Consider the following 22,373-nt stretch of genomic DNA (forward strand, 5'->3'; position numbering starts at 1 on the left):
TCCACCTCTTTTATTTTGTCTCTCGCATCGCGCCGGACCATCCATTTACCGGCGACTGTCTTCAAGTTGAGATTCAGCAGCTAGCTGCCGCCTAATTACACTGACTGTACGCGGAGACGTTGCTACTAAATACCGGTGGCATTTATTCCGTTCGTGACGTCGCGTACTGTATTCATGTTTGTGCGAAGCGTATTACGAGGTTGATGCGCGTAATTACGCGATACCGACTGTGCTTTCTCGTCTTCTCCGCGCAAAGATATAGATATATATAATCGTACAAAGAACGGAAGTTAGGAGCCATCCCTAAATTATGTAGGTAAAGTATTTTGGGGGAGGGGGTCAAATTTTCTTACGCTTTCTTACATGGCAGAAGGGTGAGAAAGGTTGAAATAGTTCTTACGTAAGATTTTTGAAAATGTTCTTCTGATGAGATAAAATTTAATAAAAATTCTTTTTACCAAAAAATCATGAAAGTTTTCATTCACTGATTAGTTATCTTTATCAACTAATTTTAATTTATTTTATAAAAATAATAAAAATGTAATTTCATATTTTGGAAAAAGACTTACTAAAATATTACGTAAGGGCGGAAGGGCTCACAGAAAATCTTACGTAGGGAGAGGGGAGGGGGTCAGGTAAAAAATCGTAGAAAAAAGCCTTACATAATTTAGGAATGGTTCTTTACTTGTGTGTGTGTATTTCCTATATTTTCTCAAACAGAACTTATACCTAGTTCGAATATTCCGTTCAAAATTCATCCGTCGAGAAAAATTCCGCCATCGAGCAAAAGACTCATCTTTTTAGCTGGATAGTTTTTTTTCTGTTTTTATGCGTAAAATATTCCAGCAAATTATCACGGATTCTTTCATTAATGCCGTGTTGATTTTTCCTTAACCAGGGTACCCGATGCATCAAGCGCTTTAATTTGCAGCAGAATTTCAATAAGAAAAAAAAGAAAGTATTAATGTTGATATTATAAAATTTTTCTCGTGCGGATATAAAAACGTTTTCCATCACGGAGAGAAAATAAAAGTACACTTAATTAAAATCTCTAACCAGAATATAAATAATAAGTAGATATATACCGAGTTCCGTCCATTTCATTCCGCGGCTCCGTTGTGTTATTAACGACGGGAGCTACTAGATTAATTGTTTCTCGTGTAAAACGCAGTAAATTTCGTTATCCACGATATCTCGTTCAAAATCATATATGAAAACCTCTCAAAGCTTCAAACACATTTCAACATTTTCCGAGGTAATACAGTAAAACGCCATTTCCAACGTTAATTTATGGAATACGATTCAAAGAGTTAAACACCATTCAATTCGTCTTCGGGGAATAACATTTTACAAACTTTCCATGATAAGATGACACGACGGAGTGTAACGTTAAAGCTCTTACAAACTTAATTACAACTTGCAAAAAATGTCGACGCTAGAATCAATCTTACATTTCACCCTTAAGTCGCGAAGCGAGATAGATATATTTCTGTCAATGCGTCTGTCTCGAATAATAACGCAATACTTTCTTCCAGTATAAATTCTTCGCGGAAACTCCATTATTCTTCATTATCTCGACGATTTAATCCGAATGTTCGCTTAATGTATTCCGATGACAGTTCACGCAGGGATTCGATCGATGTCCAAAAGGCCGTGAAAATCGATCTCGACCCGCTCGCCGAGGAATACGACATGAACCATAAGAGGAGAGGAGTGGCTCTGATACTAAACCATGTTCACTTCGAGAGCATGAACACGAGGACGGGCTCCGTAAAGGATTCCCTAGATCTGAAGGTATCATTAGGCAAGCTCGGATTCGACGTCCGGATTTACACCGATCCGATGGTCAAAGCTATAGCCGCGACCTTACAGTCGAGTAAGTATTATATGTATATATATACTACACTTCCTGATAACTCTGGTATCTGTGTGCAGTTATAACCGGTAGCACTTCGTTACGTATGATCTGTCTCAGACGAAAGATCAAACGAACGGACGATGAATTGGTACTGTTTCTAACTGAAATAATGAACAAAGCGCGCGTCAACATTTTCGAAAAAAAAAAAAAAGAAAATAATAACAAAAACGAAGATATCATTATTTCCGTTCATTTGCAATATTGCAGACGTAACGCAACCGTGTCGTTAGTTCTCTTATACTCTGTCGTTTCTTACTCTTCTACAATGAACGCCTTCTTTCGTTCCTTCCGTCTCTCGTTGTATAAAATATATAAAAAAGCAATAGAGTTTTCCCAAGACGGAGGAGAAAATACGAAATGTCTCAGAATCCCCCTGATCTCACCTTTAATCGCGTAAGAAATTTATATTCAATTATCTCTTTGAAAAGAAAAAGAGTTTATGAAAAAATATTTTTCATTGCAACACTTCTTCGGCGCGCGCTTAATATTTTTGTAATTAAATTTTGAAATAAAAATTGCATTACAAAAAAGGCTACTCGAATATATAAGATGTCATATAACGGTTCACTTGATAAATACACAATATAGTTTAAACCCTGTCGCTTAATTTGACAGATAATCGAAAGTATATCCGGAAGAAATTAAAAATATCTAAGAATTGCAGAAACCCAAAGTTTTTCGCTTGCTAAATGATTACTCTTGCTTAATTTTTACGCTCGTAGATATATATATCTACAAAGCAGTTCGCCTACAAAAAAAACGAGAAGCTTCCAGAGCAAAATTTGATAATTACCGATGAATTCTTTGTGAAGAGCCTCGCGTAGGCAGGCAGAGAGATATTGATAGCCTGAAGGATAATGATGCGAAGGGGGTCCTCCGGCCAGAGAAGTTATACAAACATTTTACAACAGAACGAGCTCATTAAATGTCTATTCGTCGCAGTGAACCGAGTTCCTCAACAAATAACTAACAAAGCAATCTCGTGAATACGGCTGCGACAGGTGCCGCGGAAAGTGAGGCGGAAAGCCCGATGATTACGGAACTTCTCTCGCTCTGGATAAGAAAAGTTTTCTCGCGCCTTCTTTGCCTTAGTGCGAAACGATGCGCTCCAGCAAGCCTAAAACGTCATATTCATTTGCCGCTCTTATGGTTCTATATTCGTGCTTCGTGTATTATATTAGACATATATCGCTGTTACGCAAAGTAACAAATGATTCGAGAAAATATAATAGAAAGTAAATAATACAGATGCAGTTTCGCGCGAAAATAATTTAGGAAGCTGTAGGAGATATTTGATAACTTTTTTTACCATTTAGGAATATTGGAAAAATTAAAGAATATAAAGAGCATTTCTTCGATAATTGTGACAATTTTCATATATGCAAAAGGACTGGACTTCATGTGCAAAAAATTCTGTTTAGCTTCATTTTTTAATTTATATATCATAATAATTAAATTTCTGTTTGTGTTTAAAAAATATTAAAAATATTAATAAAATTATTAATAATGAAATTTAATTTATGTATATTATAATAATTAAATTAAGAATTATATTTTAAAAAATTTTATATTTATACTTTTAAATTATATACACTTATTCTATATTACCCGAATTAATGTAATGAGACAAATTTCTTCTACTCTGAATTGGAGTAAATTGAGAAAATAATAAGAGGGAATGAGACCAAAGTTGGCCGTACAAAAATAGCGAATTATTGTTCACTACTCTCTTCCGGGAGAGAACGGAAGCTTCAAGCGAGCTTTTCATCATTTTTCTGTTGATATAAGAAAAACAACGAGAAGAAAATACAGTCCCAAGTCAGGAAAATCCCGTCGGATTCTTCCTCTCGCTGCTAGACTTTACACGTATTCGATTACTGAATCGAAAGTATCGGAAGAGCGTCCGTTTACTTTGGAGAGCCGCGGCTCGGCCCAGCCGTGTTATAACTACGCTGTCACATAAATAAACCCGTGCGGCTTCGTATTTTGCACGGTTACCTTCCCTTCCGCCAGTACTCTCGATGCTTTAATTTTGTCTAGCGGAGTTTCGAGTAAAGCCCAGGCGAGAGAGATAGAGAGAGCGGGGGCTGGCTTTTCCTGGTTCCGCGAGTTCCGCAGACGCGTGTATCGACTGCCGAACGAGGGCCGAACTTTTCAATCGGAGCGACCTGCGTGTTTTGCGGATAGTGTTCGTTTTCTCTCTTCTATTTTTCTCTTTTTTCCCTCTCTCTTTCTTTCTCCTCCATTGATCAGCTAACAATACGAGAGGTACACGTTGCGCCCGCAGCATTTTCCTCTCTTTCACGTGTATATACCAGCAACTCTTACTCTTCATCCAAACTGTCAGAATATCCGATAAACATGCCTGTATCATATGCTGTATCAGAGCGCGCAAACATAGAGAAGATCATCTACTACCTAAAGTTTTTCTTTTTAAAGATCTCTTTTTAAAGATACATTAAAGATTGACACTTAAATTAACATCAGATTTGGCTGCTGATGATGTCGCTAGAGGTGGAGGAAATATGATGCTTTTATTTTTTTTTATTTAATAAAATTTATAAAATTAAAAGAACACAATCGTCTAGAAGTGCGTTATCCACTTCTTTTATAAATATTTATTACACCTTGTTAAAGACTAAAGAAGAATAGTTAGGAGAATATAAATTAAAGCTTCATATCACACGGACGTATATTAAGTTTCTTCCGCAAAGAAAGTATATATCTTTCAAACTCCATTTAACAAAGGCTATAAAAGCAATTAATGGTCACAAAACCAGATACTAAACCTGTTCAATTGGCTGAGATATATATCGACTGCTTTATAGTGCATTGATTTTGCGGAACAAAAAGTATTCATTCGATGCAAAGTTTTCAAAATATATAAGAATTAATTAGAGAAAAAATATATAATTATTTTAACGATTTTCTTTATAAAAATTATTTTCATAAATTATCTTTAAAAATCTTACAGCTCTCAAAGTTATTAATTATTACAAACTATTCATAAGCTACGAAGCTGCTTACGCAAACTCTATCCGTTTAGTAAATGAAAACTTGATATTATTCAGTAAACAGACCCGCTATCATCGCGTTAACTTTATTTGTATAAAATTGCCAGCGTTTACCCCTGTGAACCGCTCTATGATTCTTGAATTTTATCGAACGACGCACAGCGTACTACATTTCGGACAGCGTTTAATAAATTGGAGAATAAAGCCGCGCGGGCTCTCTTTCCCATATGCACCGCCGGACAATCAACGAATTCGGCGCGTCCGGGCCATTTGGCTGTTTGTGTTTTTTTGATCTCACAAATTTTTCCGCCACCGCACCGAAAGCAGAGAAAAACAAGTTTTTCCGCGTAAAGTCGGTTGTGTCAGCGCGACAGATGTTATACCGTCGCGAAGAGTAACAATTTACATGTGACACACGTCGCCTTAGTCCGTCGTCCCTTCGTCTTCCTCATACGTGTCTCCCAAACGGAAAATATCCATATATACATAGATACAGTTTTTAACCCCCCCCCCCAGGGTCCGCCAGTGTATATATATATATATATATATATATATATATTATATATATATATATATAAAGATTTTCGTCTAATTATTTTCATGCAACGAAATTATCTCATCATTTCGTCCTATGTCTGACTTAATCTATACTTAACTCCTTGAATGCGTAATGAGTATAATTTACAATGTATCTTATACATACATATTGTATATTATATATTATATAGATATAAAGAATTTCGCCTAATTATTTTCATGCAACGAAATTATCTCATCATTTCGTCCTATGTCTGACTTAATCTATACTTAACTCCTTGAATGTGTAATGAGTATAATTTACAGTGTATCTTATAGAACGAAATGATGAGATAATTTCGTTGCACAAAAATAATTAAACGAAATTCTTTATATCTATATAATATATACAATATGTATGTATAAGATACACTGTAAGTTATACTCATTACGCATTCAAGGAATTAAGTATAGATTAAGTCAGACATAGGATGAAATAATGAGATAATTTCATGCACGAAAATAATTAGGCGAAATTTTTTATATCTATATAATATATACAATATGTATGTATAAGATACACTGTAAATTATACTCATTACGCATTCAAGGAATTAAGTATAGATTAAGTCAGACATAGGACGAAATGATGAGATAATTTTGTCGTACAAAAATAATTAGGCGAAATTCTTTGTATCTATATAATATATATTATATAGATATAATATATATTATATAGATATAATATACATTATACAGATATAATATATATTATATAGATATCATATATATTATATATATATATATATATATATATATTATATAGATATAAAGAATTTCACCTAATTATTTTCGTGCAATGAAATTATCTCATCATTTCGTCCTATGTCTGACTTAATCTATACTTAACTCCTTGAATGCGTAATGAGTATAATTTACAGTGTATCTTATACTTATATATATACATTAGCGGATCCTGACGTCGATAGCTCTTTAATGTTTGTTTTTCTTTATTTATATTTTTTAAACAAATTCAGCAAAACTGTTTCTTTTAATTTGCAAGGGGGGGGGTTAACCCCCCCCCCCCCAAGGATCCGCCAGTGCAGATATATATTGCAACAAAAATATGGTAAACATTTGTGCGATAACGCAACACACAAGCGCGTGCAACGATGCGCCAGCACGTACCTAAAATATTCCACATAAAGTGTTTGTCGACATTTCCTACCGAAAGTATGATAACGTGTCTTGATGAGCTCGTCACGCAGCTTTGGCAGCCGTACTGAAGTTCAGCTGACAGGCAACAACATACGCAATTCACATCCGAAACGTGAAACTCTAGAGTCTTTCACGCTATAATCTGTCTTGTTTGAAAGAGTACTACGCGGTCAATATTAAAAAGATATTTTGCATTGTCGCTATTTTTCTTATTAGAAATATGACACATTCTCTCATAGCTCGAATGATTTATATTATAAGATAGTTTTAATATATATAGGAAACCTCGACATTTTTATAACGTAGTCATTGAAAATGTTGGTATTTCGAAAACACTAATAATGTTATATGGAGCATCTTTATCATGACAATGTACATAAGTGGACTAATTGGAAATGTTGTGGAGAATATAAACAATTTTCCAAAAATTTTTGTTATAAAAATTTTCGTGCATACGAAATAACTGAACTTTATGTACGAAAATGTTTTTATTAGCTTTATTCATATGATAAAAGATCTTTTTTTATTATTTTATTTCAAAAGTTATATTTAAAAAAAATATATACATACATATATTTCATTATGCATATAATAGTCGAATAAACTCAAATATCCAAATCTCTCTTATATAATATAAAATGTAATAAAATATAAAACAATAAAAAGAGAACAGTTTACTTTCATAAATATTCAGCAAATTTGTTTTTAAAAATTTTATGTTTTATGATTTCCTTTTTTTTAAATAAAAAAAATATTAAAATATCTTTTTTTTTAAATTTTTTTTGCAAAATATTAAAATATTAAATTATTTAATTCAAATTATTATTTTTATGTTAACATATCCCTAAAATAATCTATATATTAGTATATTATACAATATAATTTCTTAATTTTCTTTTTATTGTTATCAACAACTAAAACTCTTTGTCATCGGGACTTAAATCTCTGTCACTTGAATCGTTTAAGCCGGAAATGTATAAACATATTTATCTTCTTTAAAATTATTTAATTAAAATATAAAATAGGTAAATTCATTTTTATCTCACATTTCAATATCAAAATCTTAATCATTTCAAATATCATTAGTTCAATTATTGAACTTCAATGATGAAACTAATCTATTCTCTCTTTTTTCATTTTTTTCTCTGTTTTCTTTTTGCGTCGAAAGCCTGATATACTGCCTTCTGACGAGCTCATCACCCGACTTTATCAAGCGGTTTGCCGAAGTGCAGTTGATTAATCTTCAAATATTGAACGACAGCTATTTGCACTAAAACGTGAAGCTAGAGTCTTTCGTACTATATTTTCTCTATCTTGTCTAAAAGAATGTTAAAAAATATTTCGTTCACTATTGCCTGCACTATTGTCACTACTTTCTGACATATATATTTAGTTGTTCAAGAGATATACCTATAAAATATATTTAATTAAGTATGTTTGATAAATATCTTTTTAAAGTTAATGAATCGAATACAATTCTGATAATTCTGTCATGGATAAAAAAAATGAAAAACCCTCTCCTCTTTCTGATACGCGCCTATTTCTGTTGCGGTTTGGCGAATAAGTACTGGCTTCTTCTCTATTTGGGATGATTGAATTCTATAGATACGACAAGCTCATCAAGAGCGGCATTCATTTTCCCAAGTTGCAGCCGGTAGCTTCACATGAATGGTACAGATTGGCATTCAAAGCACAGATTTTCAGAGCTAACGTGTCACGAGTATCTCGAACACTTTTACTTTAGATAAGAAGCTATCATAGGAGGAGTAATCTTTTTTTCCTAACATTAGATGTAGATGTTCATGAATATACGTTCGAAAATATATACGGAATTTATTTTTTATTCGCCGAATTTATTTTACGTCCCTTGACAAATTCGTTAAAACAGCAATTTTTTGATGTGGCAGTCGATAACTTCATATCGGCATATCAATACAGACTTATGCTCGAAGCGTGCGTTTCCCGTGTCAACGTGTCGAATAACGCTGACACCTTGAAATGAGAATATTACACTTCCGGTAAAAACATGTTACACTCCAAGTCTTTCGCGTATCAACATATATCGCGCGCGCTTCCGTGCTGATGCAAAATAGGGTTACAACGTCGCAGAAAACACACCGTTGCACTCTATACTCTTGTTCGATTGCATTATATTGTACAACATGTTGGACCGTTTCTACTTTCATTTCCAAACCACTTTGCCAGCCCCCGCTCCGTATTGCTTTACGAGTTTTACCTTCCTTGCACAATCTCGAAGCGTGTCTACTTCCTCATACAAAGCCAGTTTCGTACAATTTTGAACTTTTACCTCCATTCAGAGTATTGTACAACTTTAAACTGCTTCTACAGCCTGCAGTGAAAACTATTGTACGACATATAATAGCGCAATTTCGGAATTACAGTCAATATTGTATTCAAGCCCGCATTTTCTGCAATGTCACCTTGCATTTAACGATAAATTAACAAACGTCAGATTTCGATGAAATAACTCGAGGCGTCAGTAGAGGAAGATAAGAGAGACAGACGTCACTAATTGCTTCCATGAATAAATATTTTGAAAACGAAGGGATATAGAAGAGAAGATCGAGAGGGAAAGCACACGGCTCTGTCATAGGCTTTATCCACGCGAAAAGGTTCGCCGTACACTGTAACTGTATAGTTTTACGTACATAAGTGACAAGTAGAGACTGCGGTTTGTAAAAATGCAACCCGTTACTCCACACAGCACAAGCCGACCGGCAACATTTCCCAGTTTCACCGAAGCGCGGCCACACATAGTGGCGTCATAAACGTCGAGACCGCAAAAGAGCAGAAACAAAAGCAAAATATATAAAAAAAAAAAAAAAAAGAGAGAGAGAGAAGAGAAAACAAAATGCACGCGAATTGTTCGGTGTATGTATTTCGAAATTCCGTGCGACGCGCGCGGCCGGTGGTTGATTACAGTCAATATTCACAGTAGTTCGACTCGACAATGCGACGCGACGCGATGATCCAGACGCGGCAGCAACGAATCCTCCTCCCCGCGATTGCGAAACACCATGGATGGATATTGGCGGACACGAAGGGATACCAATCAACCGCGGCGCGCATAACAACACGCGATGCGATTTAATAATTCCATACGCGCGTTCGTTTCCAGTTGCATCGAGTAGTTGCAAGAAGGATATTCATTACAATTACAGGAAATGCGGCGTGTTTCGTTTGCCGTTCGTTGGTCGGCGAAACTTTTACGCGTTCTGAAAGAATGATCGCCCCACTAATGCGAAACCCTCGAAATTGCGGAGAAACTTTTAATGGTGATATGAAAAAAATTAGCATTTTCCGGAAACATATATATTAAAATAAAATTTAGTAAAAAACATTATTGAAAACTTGCTCTGAAAATTTCGTTTCGGCAGTATAAAATTTGGTTTCAAATATATATGTATATATCGAGAGATTTTACAAAAACAATTATTAACCAATTGATTCTGTATAAAAGATGAACATATGTAATTGAATAATTTATATATTTTTATTTTTCTCTAAAATGTTTATTATACAATTATAAATCTCTAACACGACAGATTAACAGTATGAACTATATCATTCATCGATATTGAAAAAATTGCTGCAACAAAGACAGAATTTTGAATCTAGCATAAAAATCAGATTTCGCATTACTAATATAAAAAATAACAGACTCAAATATCCGAAATAATTGTGTCATGTATGCACTGCTGCACCTGTTGTTTAATTAGTATCAAAATTCAAGTTTATTTATTTGTACGTATTAAATGTTTTGCAATCTAAAAATTTCACAGGCATATACATTTTCAAAAAGATAAAAGAATAAATACATTACAGACGCAAGCAGATTTATATTTTAATTTAAAAAATCTGCCAATCGTTTTTAGAGATACAATGGCGAATATAAGTTATTGCAGAAATTTAATTATTTCAATTTTAACATAGAAAATATCACGACAAGAAAAAATAGAAATAAATGCCTCCAGTGACGATAAAAAAATTACGATTATTACAAATATTGGAAACGCGCTATTTTGCAACATTGCTTAAATAATTTTACTGAAATAACTTTAAATAACGACAAGTTTATATATTCATGAAAATACCAATGATGAAGAGTGCATCGCATAGTCGCTTCTATTTCAACAATATTATCGCGAAAAATATCTCATTGACAACAAATTTATTAAATTTATTCACGGAAAATATCTATCGCGATATATATTACGGTAACAATTTATCGTGTACATAATTTAATACGGACTGCAATAAAATTCGAATAAAAAATTCAAAACATAAACAACATCGCGCTTAACATTATATTATACCTTTAAATTCATATTATAATTGATATTAATTGTCAAATAATCAGATCAAACAATGTATCGCGCCCTCCTATATTTTATCAGAAACACGTGCGTTATTATACGAGAGAAAAAAAATGTTTCGCAAAATCTGTCTCGATATACATATATAAATAATGCTACTTCACCGCGCAAAATTGTAACTGTTTTAACGTGCAACAAATTAAAAAAATAGCCAGGATGATCTTCTAGAGAAAAACGACAAGAGCAGCACCGTACTGAATTTCCGCTTAATGTATTATTCCACCCTCAACCCCTTCCTCGAAGTACACGTATAAAGCGAAAGAAAAGAACGGAGATATATGTAGGTAAACTACTTTTCGAGTTACACGCAGCCGCGCGGTACAAAATTCAATTATATAATAGCTCCGCTCTTATCCGATTACAACGGTATTGGTGACTTGCTCGCTTTAAAGGATCGTCACAATATCCGCATAAATCGTATTGGATCATGACGTCAGAAGCGCGGAAATATACGCGACCAACCCTAGTATCTTATGTCCACGCGCGAGTTTACTCTTCGTCAATGAAAACCGCTCTGTTCGGCCCAAGCAAGATCGTAAAAAGTGCCACAAATTCTACTGTCAACGTCCTATCATGTCGAGTGGAAAAATGCGTGATTTTTTTTCTTTTTTTTTCGAATTGTTTTGACAACTGTGCTATCACACGTTTCGTCGTATTCATCTATCTACGGGATGCGAACCACAATATCGATTTATAGGCTCCGTCACCAGTGAAAAATATGTCACAGACAGATAAGTAAATAGCAGAATTTCTCATCTAACACACACACACACAATAAGAAGAATTAGATTTAAAAACCTAAGATATAAAAATCTTGAATCTATGTAATATTTAGTGACAACAAATTTTAAAAGATCTTTTACGCGATTAAATAAATTTAAAAATAATCTTGTCTTCAGATGAAGAATAAAGAATTTTTACTCGGCAATATTCTATGCCAAAACATAAAATTGGGACAAACAATAATCTATATAGGCATAAAAAAATCATTAATTTCGAATCTAAAAACTCCAAATATTAAAATAATTTATTTTGCTTAATGATTAAAATATCTTTTGAATATTCTTTTTATCTCCTCTCCATTCGCACTCAATGTATTAATATATATAAACAGTCATCTAGCTAACTATCTATAAATCTAGAATCTATAATTCTGTAGAATTCTTTCAGCTCACAAAACGAGATATTTCAATATTGTGATGAATCGCTCAAAATAAGCCATTAATCGAACTGAAGCGAAATATAAAATTGTGTCGCCATTCAATGCAGATATTTTCGCGGACATTACAGTTTTTACATTGTTTGCGCTATCCATTTTTCTTTCCCCCCGAGAAATTCCTGTACATATTCGTCGTTGCAAAGCGCGAGCATATGAAATATTAATTTATTATTGATTCTATATATTATCTATATTTTCCCCACATAAAATGGATAGTCGTGTTATAGTTCATGCACGAAGATACATAATGGAAAAAAAACACATGTAAATATAAAATAATTATTTGTACTTTAATTACAATTTCTATTTTTTTTTATTATTCACGACAAAATTGAAAAAGATATCAATATGTGTAAATTGATATTTTTTTTAAATATCAATATCAATTTCTAATATTTAATAACGTTTGTTTTCATTCAAAAGAGTTTCATTTCATTTTCAATGCATAAGTTGAACCATCTAAATGTAAAGAATTTCTCCATTTTTTGCGAACGATGGTTTCGATGGTAACATGAATAATTAAAAGGATAATTAGACGAAAGATGGAACGACGCTGTAAAGTGAAGTAATTCTGAAGCTGTCTTATGCCATGTTTAAGTGTAACGAGTTTAAAACTCAATGTAACTATTTGCATTCGCTTAGCATAATCTATCGGAATGCGATATGTATAATATTACTCGTTTATATATCCGCAGATTTCATTTATTATGCCTCAATATCTCGTTGATAACTCTTTTCAGTAAATCCTTTATATCTTTAGCCTGGATGTCTGCTTAAATCATCAAAAGGAGAGGATTTTCGCATATATTTAATCTTTTACTTTGTAGAATAAAGTAATATACATACATGCTTATCCGAATATTCTATTAAGATAATTTTAATTTATATAATGAAGATAAAATATTTTGTTTTTATTTTATATTATAATTTGCTCTTAACTTTTTCTCTAAAATATCATAATACAAATAGTTTTAATTTTGAGAATATATCTCAAATTTATGTGTTTTAAAGTATACAATTTCAGAATTATGCGGAATTATAACAGGAAAACGTATGTATATTGCAAATAATTCGTCATAAATGAGAATTTCGAGTAAAATTGATAGCTAATATTTTCAATCCTATAATGTTTCAAACAAAAACATATATTTTTCATATTACTTTTGCATGTATTTTATTTATTATTACAAAATAAATATTTTTAATTTAAGAATAAATTTATTTGATTACAAATTTCTATAAAGAGCTAAATATGTGTGTCTGTATATGAATATATGTAATATGAAAACATAAACTGAAAAATATACTTTAATAAAATATAAAACCCGCGCGTATAAGATATTAATTATAATTCCAAAAAAATTGATTACATAGGTATGCGGATGTAAAATCATATTTCATACATTTGCAAGAAATAAGAAGATCATCATTAGAAGATCTTTATTAAATAAACAAATAAGAATTGGATCGCACAGATCCAATAAGCTTTCCGAAAAAATTAATTAACCTCAGCTGTGACAAATAAAAATTTTGTTGATCAGTCGAAGAATAGATTCGAGAATGAAGGACTGTATACGGATAGCAATTTGAAACGCTCTTTACATTTCGATTCGCAGGGGCAGCTGCGCAGAAGAAACACTTTCATTCCTCGATTCGTGCGCGTTCGAAATTCCATTTATAGAATCCGCGAGGCGCGAACAGAGATCGTAAACACATCGGCGAGAATTCTTATTCCGCCGACAGAGAATGGAAACGTAAAAATTGGCGACGCGCCAAGAGCGACATGTCGGCTCTTCCGCGATTTCATTGCGTTTCGCAGAGAATAATCCGGCCTCTCGGCCGCGGGCTCACGAACGCGTCGTAATTATTTGCATTTCTTAATTCACATAATTCACTCTCCTCCGCAGACTTGAGGAATGATATCGTCGCTGTTCGCGTATTCCGCGCGGGTATTTCACATCTACCTCATACCGCCTACTCTCGCCAATCTTCTCCGAGATATACAGGGTGCGCGGAGGGTCGTGAATCTTCCTTAGAATACAGATTACTGGAATACCGAGTAGTGAATTTTCCACATTAAAAGTCTAAATATATCCATGAGTCTAATATACGGAGTATCTCGCGATTAAATATCCTAACTTCAATTTGGAATTTTTAGGAAAATCCAAAAATAAGCAAGAAAGTTTTCGTATAAAGCCGTGCCCTCGAAAAAAAAAAAACTGGTTTAACTTAATTTTAGATCCTAAATTCAATATTTCACTTTTTCTCAGTGTCAATATTTTAAGTTAGAATATTTAATCCAGAAATATCCTATACATCATATCTTTTCACGTCTCTCTTTACTTGTCGCTATTAAATACCTCGACCTCGAGAGTCTTGAGTAAACTTTTGCAAATACATGTACACGTTAACATGTATATATAACGTTCCCAAGATTACAAGACTTCATCACGAATGAAGGAGGGGAAAGGGAGGAAAGGGAAGTGACCTTATACTCTATCCACTATTCACTCGGATACCGTCCGTGTTTCTCGACATCAAAACGAACGATATTCTGCGCGATTCGATCTCTGGTATTTCGCAGTCGAGGGAAGATACGCGACGTCCATTTCACCCAGTACATTCCCGGCTACGAGAAATTGGAGAGGATGTTCCGCTCACGCTGAAAACTATCGCAGCCCCAACGTCGATATTAAACTCTCGAATTTATAGGATGCGTGTCCCGGCTATCGATCGGACTCAAGGGACAATCGTCACCGGAAGAGAATATTTCGCTAGAATATTATTAGCGGGAGCTCCTCTTTCATCGGGTTGTTAACTGCCCGTTCATATACATGTGTGTATGTATGTGTGTATCGCGGCAGTATTCACCGTCGACTCGAATTTACGGAGCGCCGAGGCTGCACTTTGGGCGATTTATACTTCGGTGCTCGAGCGACGGCGATACCTGCACGTCGACCGCTTTGAATTATGACAGATAGAATAGAGAATATGTTGTTCGCAGCTTCGCGTTCGTTCACGAATATGATTTTGGGCGATATGATTTTAGATGACGGTATTAACATCCAATCAAACAGTTAAACTCTCTAAATTATTACTTCGTTATAAGTATGTATTGTTATAATTAATTATTCAATTAAACATTTTATAAAATTTTTATATTGTGTTAATTGAAAATAAATAAAAATAAAAATAATAAATATAGAATAAATATATTATTAATATTTATTATTTTCTATATATTATATGTATTTAATTAATAATATCTTATTATCTATATATTATATTCAATATATATAAATATATAATGCTCTATATAAATTAATTTTTATAAAATATTTGGAAAGGAGGAAACTCTGAAATCAGTACAGCATATCTGATCTAATATTTTCAAAATGTTATCAAGCTAAACAAAATATATTGCACTTTAGAAAAGTTATATCTCACGAAATATATAAGTTCAATAATAATGGAATTTTTAATAGATTTTATTTATGTATTCATATATTTTTAATGTGTACTTTCTGAAGTAATTGTGATATAACAATTGGCGATTTTTAATTAAATTATTAAATGCATCCGTTGCTAATTGGAAATAACGTGATTAAAATCCTTGATGTAGAAAAATACACACGAAACATAAATTATGTTATACGTAACAAGATCGATCGATAAATTTAGAGCGGACTCTTCCTTTATGCAAGAGAAAATAAAAGAGAGCAGAGAGAGAGAGAGAGAGAACGGGTCGACGAACGAGCAAGGAAAAATAATTCGATTGCGAGATAATATCAGATAATTGGCTCGATAATAAAAAGGTATTGTCCCTCTTAATTATTTTTATATACGACCAGTGGTGATAATTAAAAAATCGCTACGAAACATCACAACGTTCTTTTCACACGATAGAGATTCTCCCTTTCTCAAGCGAGATTGTGAAAAGTCAGGGTAGATTTCCATTATGGTTTCCAAGGTGAACTCTCAAAAGGAGAAAACGCGCCTCTTCTTCAAGGAACAGAGAGGAGAAACGTCGTTTCGCGTAATCACGCGAGCTTTTTCGCGAAACAATTTTTCCCTGACCGCGCACACATCATGTGTAACTCACGAGCTGAATATTCGTCGATTTTCGCCACCGCCGCCATAGGGGCTCTCCTTTTTTATACACGATTTATATATATCCCGCTCCTTAATTACATCCGTGCACCGGGATTACCGGACCGAGGCAGTACGGATTAATTGGATTATCGACCGTCCTTGAATGTAATGCTTTTGCGCGGGAACAGGCTCGATGTTTCTCTGTAAGAAAGGTCCTTTTGGGAGAGCTCTCGGTGCGATTGCGTTAAAGTCGGGGAAAAAGTCGCGATCAAAGTATCCAATATAATCTTATCGCGTGCGAAAACTCGCTGTGTGATTTCCAAAGAGAGACGGAGGGAAAAAAATGTTTTCTCCGCGTCGAATTCTTATTCGCATATTCAAGATAAATTCGCTATAAAAATTCAGATTCGAGATACGGTACGGTAAAGTCACGCATAAGAGATTCGGTCGTGTGACAAGAAAAAGAGCCGAGTAAATAACTGCGAAAATGTAGGATAGTTAATAAATGATATTGGGAAAAAATGAAAAAACTATAACGATAATAAAAAAAAAAAAATACGTGAAAATGTTGCACGTTCGGACAATATATGTATAACGACTGTGTACATTTGCCACCCATACATATGCATATGCAACATACATATGTATATATATATATATGTGGCGGCGCAACAAAAGGTTTTTATACATATCCGCCGAGCTCTCTATTGTTTGTGTGTAATTTTGTAATCTTTTTTAACTTGTTTTCTGGCAGCGCGACGCAAAGAAGGGAAAGAAAATAAAATTTGCATTGTTGCACGATTTACGCGGTTTACCGTTATTTTATTTTGTAACATAATAATTAATACTATAATCGTCTCAATCCGCTATGAATGTCATCGCAGTATGTTATAGTATATAATAAACAGTTCCTGGTTATCGCCGGAATTAAATCAATCTTTTCTATTAAAAGCCGTCTCGAAAATCCACGCGACTCGCCAACGAACGGTGTTCTGAAAAGAATGCAATATCTCTGCATTTTATTAAAATTTCTCCAAAGTTATGAAGCTACCGCGAATAATACGTAGCTAATCTCGCGTAATGAAAATTTTTACTTCACGGCCGACAAAAATAACTGCAAGCGTTTATATAAATCGTATACCCACGTTTATACATCTGTTTGTAATTAATTTGCCATTTTTTAAACAAAGAAGCGCATCAAATGCGCTCAAAAAAGAACGCAAAGTTAATTTAAATAAAATTATACACGCACAAAGAAGAAGAGTAAAGAGAAGAACAAATTATATTTTCATTTTTCGAAAAACAAAGCAGCCGTCCATATTTTGTTTGATCAAAACAACTCGTTTCATATAATCGCAGAAAGAATTTTATTTTATATTGTTTTTGCATATGTCCCTAAACTTTTCATTCAGGTCGTTTAATATATTTTACATTATTATATTTTTCTCTAGTAAAAAAATATAACATAAAATAATTTATAAAAATATATATCAATGTTTAAATATCATGTATAATGTGCAGTTATCATATCTAATCTGTTTCTTAAATGTCTTTTGTTTCAAGATTGTTATTTTATTATCGCATCAAATACTTAATTATATAGTTGTTATATATAATCAAAGAATTAAATCATAATATTTGATCAGTAAATATAAAATGCAGAAAATAAATATATATAATGTAGAAACAAGGGATATGTACGTATTAATTCAAAATAAAAAAATATATTTTATATATCTATTAAAATAATTATATAGTTATCAAATATACAACTCTTTTTCTTTTCATTTTATGAAAATTATAGATTTGTTTTGCTTATCTTCTTGTTATTTACTTAATTTTCGCTTTGTTTCGTAGAACACATTTTACACGTATTAAAGAGATAAAGTAAAATAAAATTAAAGTAAGTAAAGTAGTTTACATTATGGTATAATTATTCGAAATGCGCTCCGTGCAAATGTGTATCCTCGAATTTAGATTTTATACATAATAAAAATATAGAAAAATCGATATTTTCATCCCTTTCAATATCGTAAAAGAAAATTGCATATAATATTCCTATTTCCGTAAATTCACGATTACAGCCGGTTTAGAGACCTTAATAATAAATTGCTCCGTGCGATTTTGCTCGACGCGAAACTTCATTTAATTCCTTAATGCTATCTCGCGTAAACCCCCGGAAGTACAGCTGCTCGCGCTCTGTGTTTCGATTTCCTCGCCGTGGAAATTCTCGCGCGACACAGCCAACAATATCAGAGAACGAGATCTCAACCCCCGGCGACTCGCAGCGTTTGTTTGTGCATAGGCTATTAGGCTAGCCCGTCCGAAGGCTATTAGCGGCGACCGCGAGGAATTAATTAATCCTTTCATTAAAGCCGCTGCGGAAGACCACACGGATGCCGACTGTCTGATCGTGGTCGCAATGTCACACGGTGAGTCGGGTCTATTGCATTCGACCGATAGCTTGTATCCAGTCGATATGCTCTGGACTCCCTTCACCGGCGATCGATGCTCCACTCTGGCAGGGAAACCAAAGTTGTTCTTCATTCAGGTACATCTGACATATATTATATACACATATATATATACAGGGTGTTTCACGAGGGATGATCAGTATTCTAGGACATGATTATATACATTATTTTAAGTAAAAAAGTTTATATAAATACGTATCCTATTCTGGACGTTATAAAGATATAATGTGTTCAATCTTGAGAAAAATGCTGACCATTCCTTCTGAAATATCCTGTATATATATATATAGGCTATAGAAAGAGAGAGGTATATATGGATCACGAGTGAATCGCGAACAATATAATGAGCCGCGTGCGTTCAAAGAGAAGCAACTCTCCACTTTCGTTCATCCCGGACGATCTCGTTCAGTGATGGATCATCCCGAAGTGAATCGTTCAAGCGGTGTTACATGCTGAGTAATTCGAGGGAGATTTATACAGATCGCGTAGAGTGATTTATGAGTTAATATAAGCTATTGTACAAACTGGTGTTTGTTGAAATTAATCGTGTCTTTCAGATAGACAGAATATGGAATATCTCCTCGATAGTTTTCACTCCTGTCGATGTATTACGGTATCTCACGAAAGCGAAATTCGAACTGCTTCATCCTTGAAAATATTTTTGTTTACACATTTACGTTTACGAAAAATTATATTTATTTTTATTATTATATTTATTCGGATTGATTTTACTGAATGCGCCGAGAAACTTGAATATTTTCGTGTGGCTCAAAGACTGTTTATCTACTTTGGATAAAACGAATCGTGTAGATTGGTCTTTATAATTCTTGCATTGCATTACGTTTACGTTTTCCGCGAAAATCCGATCGTATTTTAGCGACTTTGCCACTAGAGAAACGAGCGAGAGACGGAAGAGGAAAAGAGGATAATTACGTTTTCCGGTAAAAAATGTAGATATACGATATTCTTGCGCGACAGATATAAATTCAGTTAGTCAGAAATGCGATCGCGCATACTTGAAATATAACGATAAAAGATATATCTGTATCGGTTGTCCTGAAAAATCGCTTGTCCGGAAAAACGAAAACAATTTGAAATTTGTCATATAGAGTGAACACTATCTCTTTGTTTTCTATTCTATTTTATCAATTCTAAATAAAATATAAATTTCAAAAAAATATATGTAAATATATTTTAATTATATTTACATATATTTTTTTAAATTTACATTTTATTTAGAATTGATAAAATTTTAGTTATATTAGTGTTGCTACCAATAATTATATTTGATACTTTGTTCGCTTGTTACATTCAAAGACTTGATATTTCGATAAGTTTAGATTGCATTTCCTTGTAAGGGATTATAAATCTATTATTTCGATATCCATTCTCTCTATCCGCGTATTTTTCATCGATTCTCGCCACGCGGGCAAAGTTTTCTTCTGAATTTCCGCAATTACGCGAGATGGGAATAGATGACGTTGTGAAATAGATGATACCAAAATGGATGATGATCGCGGCGAAAAGTTTGCGGAGAGAGTAAGAAAGTTAAGCATAAATACAACTACTCAACTTCCTGATGATGATGATGCTCGCTGCTTCGTCGTCGAGCAACGATAGAGAATAGCATAATTGCGGAAGATCTGTAATCCGCGTCTCAAAAAAAAAGAAACGATTAAGTCGACGTGTAGTTGTGCGCACATAATTCCGGTAACAATGCCCCGGGCCAGATCTAATTCTTTCTCGGGCATATAATCCAGCCAGGAGATCGTTTTCCATTTAGAGACATTCCCCATTTATCTGCCTCACGGCAGATCTCCGAGGGGATTTGCGGACTCCTGCACATTAGTGCACCGTCGGGTTTTTAGCGGCCGCGGCCAATGAAATATGTGCATTCTGCAATGTAATGGAACCTGTTCGCGCTCTAGGACGCCGCGCAGTAATTAAGATTACTCTCCCCTCGCGTCTCCGCCCTTTTCCATCTCCCCCCGCATCACGCGCGCTCGAAAGGGAACGACGGTAAAAACTGTTATTTGCATAATTCCCAAAGTAATGCACGCGTGCATCGTTTCGAGGATTTTTGCCGCCGGACGAATTAAAAAATGCCGAGCGACAATTCGCCTCGTGCAATATTCCACGTATTTTTGTTTCGCGTTTCTCTCTTCCTTTTGTGTTTTTTTTTTTTTTTTTTTTTTTAGATCCGCGATGATACTTCCATCGCGCTCTTTTCTCTTTCCACATTGCGCGAATGCATTTATGCGAAATGTTCGGCCGGACACACGAACATTTTAATCGGACAATTTAAAAACACGCGTATCCTGTGTATAGATATACATACGTCATTATCACGCGGGACATTTGTATTACGCGGTATATATATTCAAGTAAGGGAAGATACAAGCAATTTCGCGTAATTTCGCTACGGGACATGAACTATAATTATATACAGTATTCCATTTTTACCAGACCAATTTATTACTCGTTACATTTACAATTTCGCGACGAGAAATTATACACACACGCAAACGATTTAATTTCTCAACTTGCCGCAATAAAGATGAAAAATGACCGCGATAAAATTATTTCGTACATTATCGGAGAAAAGAAATTGTTCGTTGTTTTTAAAATTAGAGGATGATATAAGGAGAGATAATTAAAAATTGACACTTAAAAAAGACAACGCCCGCAGCTTCGGATCATTAAAAATCTCTGATCGATATATCGAGCAGAGATAGCAACCATTCCGGACAACGATTGTAATTTAGTTGCCATCTAAAGAAAAAGGACCGGAAAAGGTCTGCCAACTGGCCAAATACTCTTTCGAAATTACCGCTTTCGTCTCGAATAGAGTCAGTGATCCTGAAGATAAAGTGCGACAAGGATAAACGAGCACGATAAAGTCAGCGTTCGTAACGATCGAAATGATTGGTAATTTAATCCTGTGTCTTCAAATGCATGGACGATAAAAAAACATCCGTTTCGAAATTCCAAAAAGATATGTAATAATTCACGCAATTCAATCGCGCATCTCTCGGACACTCGTATAAAAATATCAATTGTGTAAGATGCAAAAAAAAAGATATATATCTTCTCGCAATATTTTTAATTTAATATTTAATATTTAATAAATAAGATTAGTTGCATAATGATTTAATATTTGTGTGATGCAAAGGCGTCCACAGGGGAGAGGGGACATTTGTCTCCCCCTGGAATCAGCAAAAAATTAAGCATTTGCTCTCCTTTTAAATAAACGCTCGAATTTATTTACATATTTAATATAAAATAAAATAAAATACAATAAAAAAATTAATTTCAAAAAAATTTTTTAAAAACAAAAAAATTTTTTGAATTAAAAACGCAAAGAAAATCTTTCTCGGACACACACAGTAGAAGTAACATTTTGAAACAAATTATGAAATAAATTATGCGAGGTTATCGCGATTTGTCGGGGACATCAATCGAGCGAACGTATATTTCGAACCGCGTTGTATATCCGTATATAAATCCGTATCGAAATCGGTGCCA

The 22,373-nt window shown here is 33.8% G+C and overlaps 2 protein-coding genes across 3 annotated transcripts in view; one reads left to right on the plus strand and one right to left on the minus strand.

Moving 5' to 3' along the window:
- The window catches only part of LOC145935545 (alkaline phosphatase), a 182,000-nt gene that overhangs the window by 63,538 nt on the left and 96,089 nt on the right, over window positions 1–22,373 (minus strand). The gene's annotated exons all lie outside the window — the stretch shown is intronic.
- LOC145935548 (caspase-1-like) overlaps window positions 1–22,373 on the plus strand; it is a 35,728-nt gene that overhangs the window by 3,274 nt on the left and 10,081 nt on the right. For both annotated transcript variants that reach the window (XM_083037011.1, XM_083037010.1), the window contains exons 2-3: window positions 1,620–1,876; window positions 18,750–18,925. In XM_083037011.1, the coding sequence (XP_082893137.1) occupies window positions 1,620–1,876; window positions 18,750–18,925 (433 nt within the window). The remainder of the gene's footprint in view (window positions 1–1,619; window positions 1,877–18,749; window positions 18,926–22,373) is intronic.

Source organism: Prenolepis imparis, unplaced genomic scaffold (genome assembly GCF_030444845.1).
Source record: "Prenolepis imparis isolate NDT839.2.m4 unplaced genomic scaffold, iyPreImpa1.0 SCAF_4, whole genome shotgun sequence".
NCBI classification, from domain to species: Eukaryota; Metazoa; Arthropoda; class Insecta; order Hymenoptera; family Formicidae; genus Prenolepis; species Prenolepis imparis.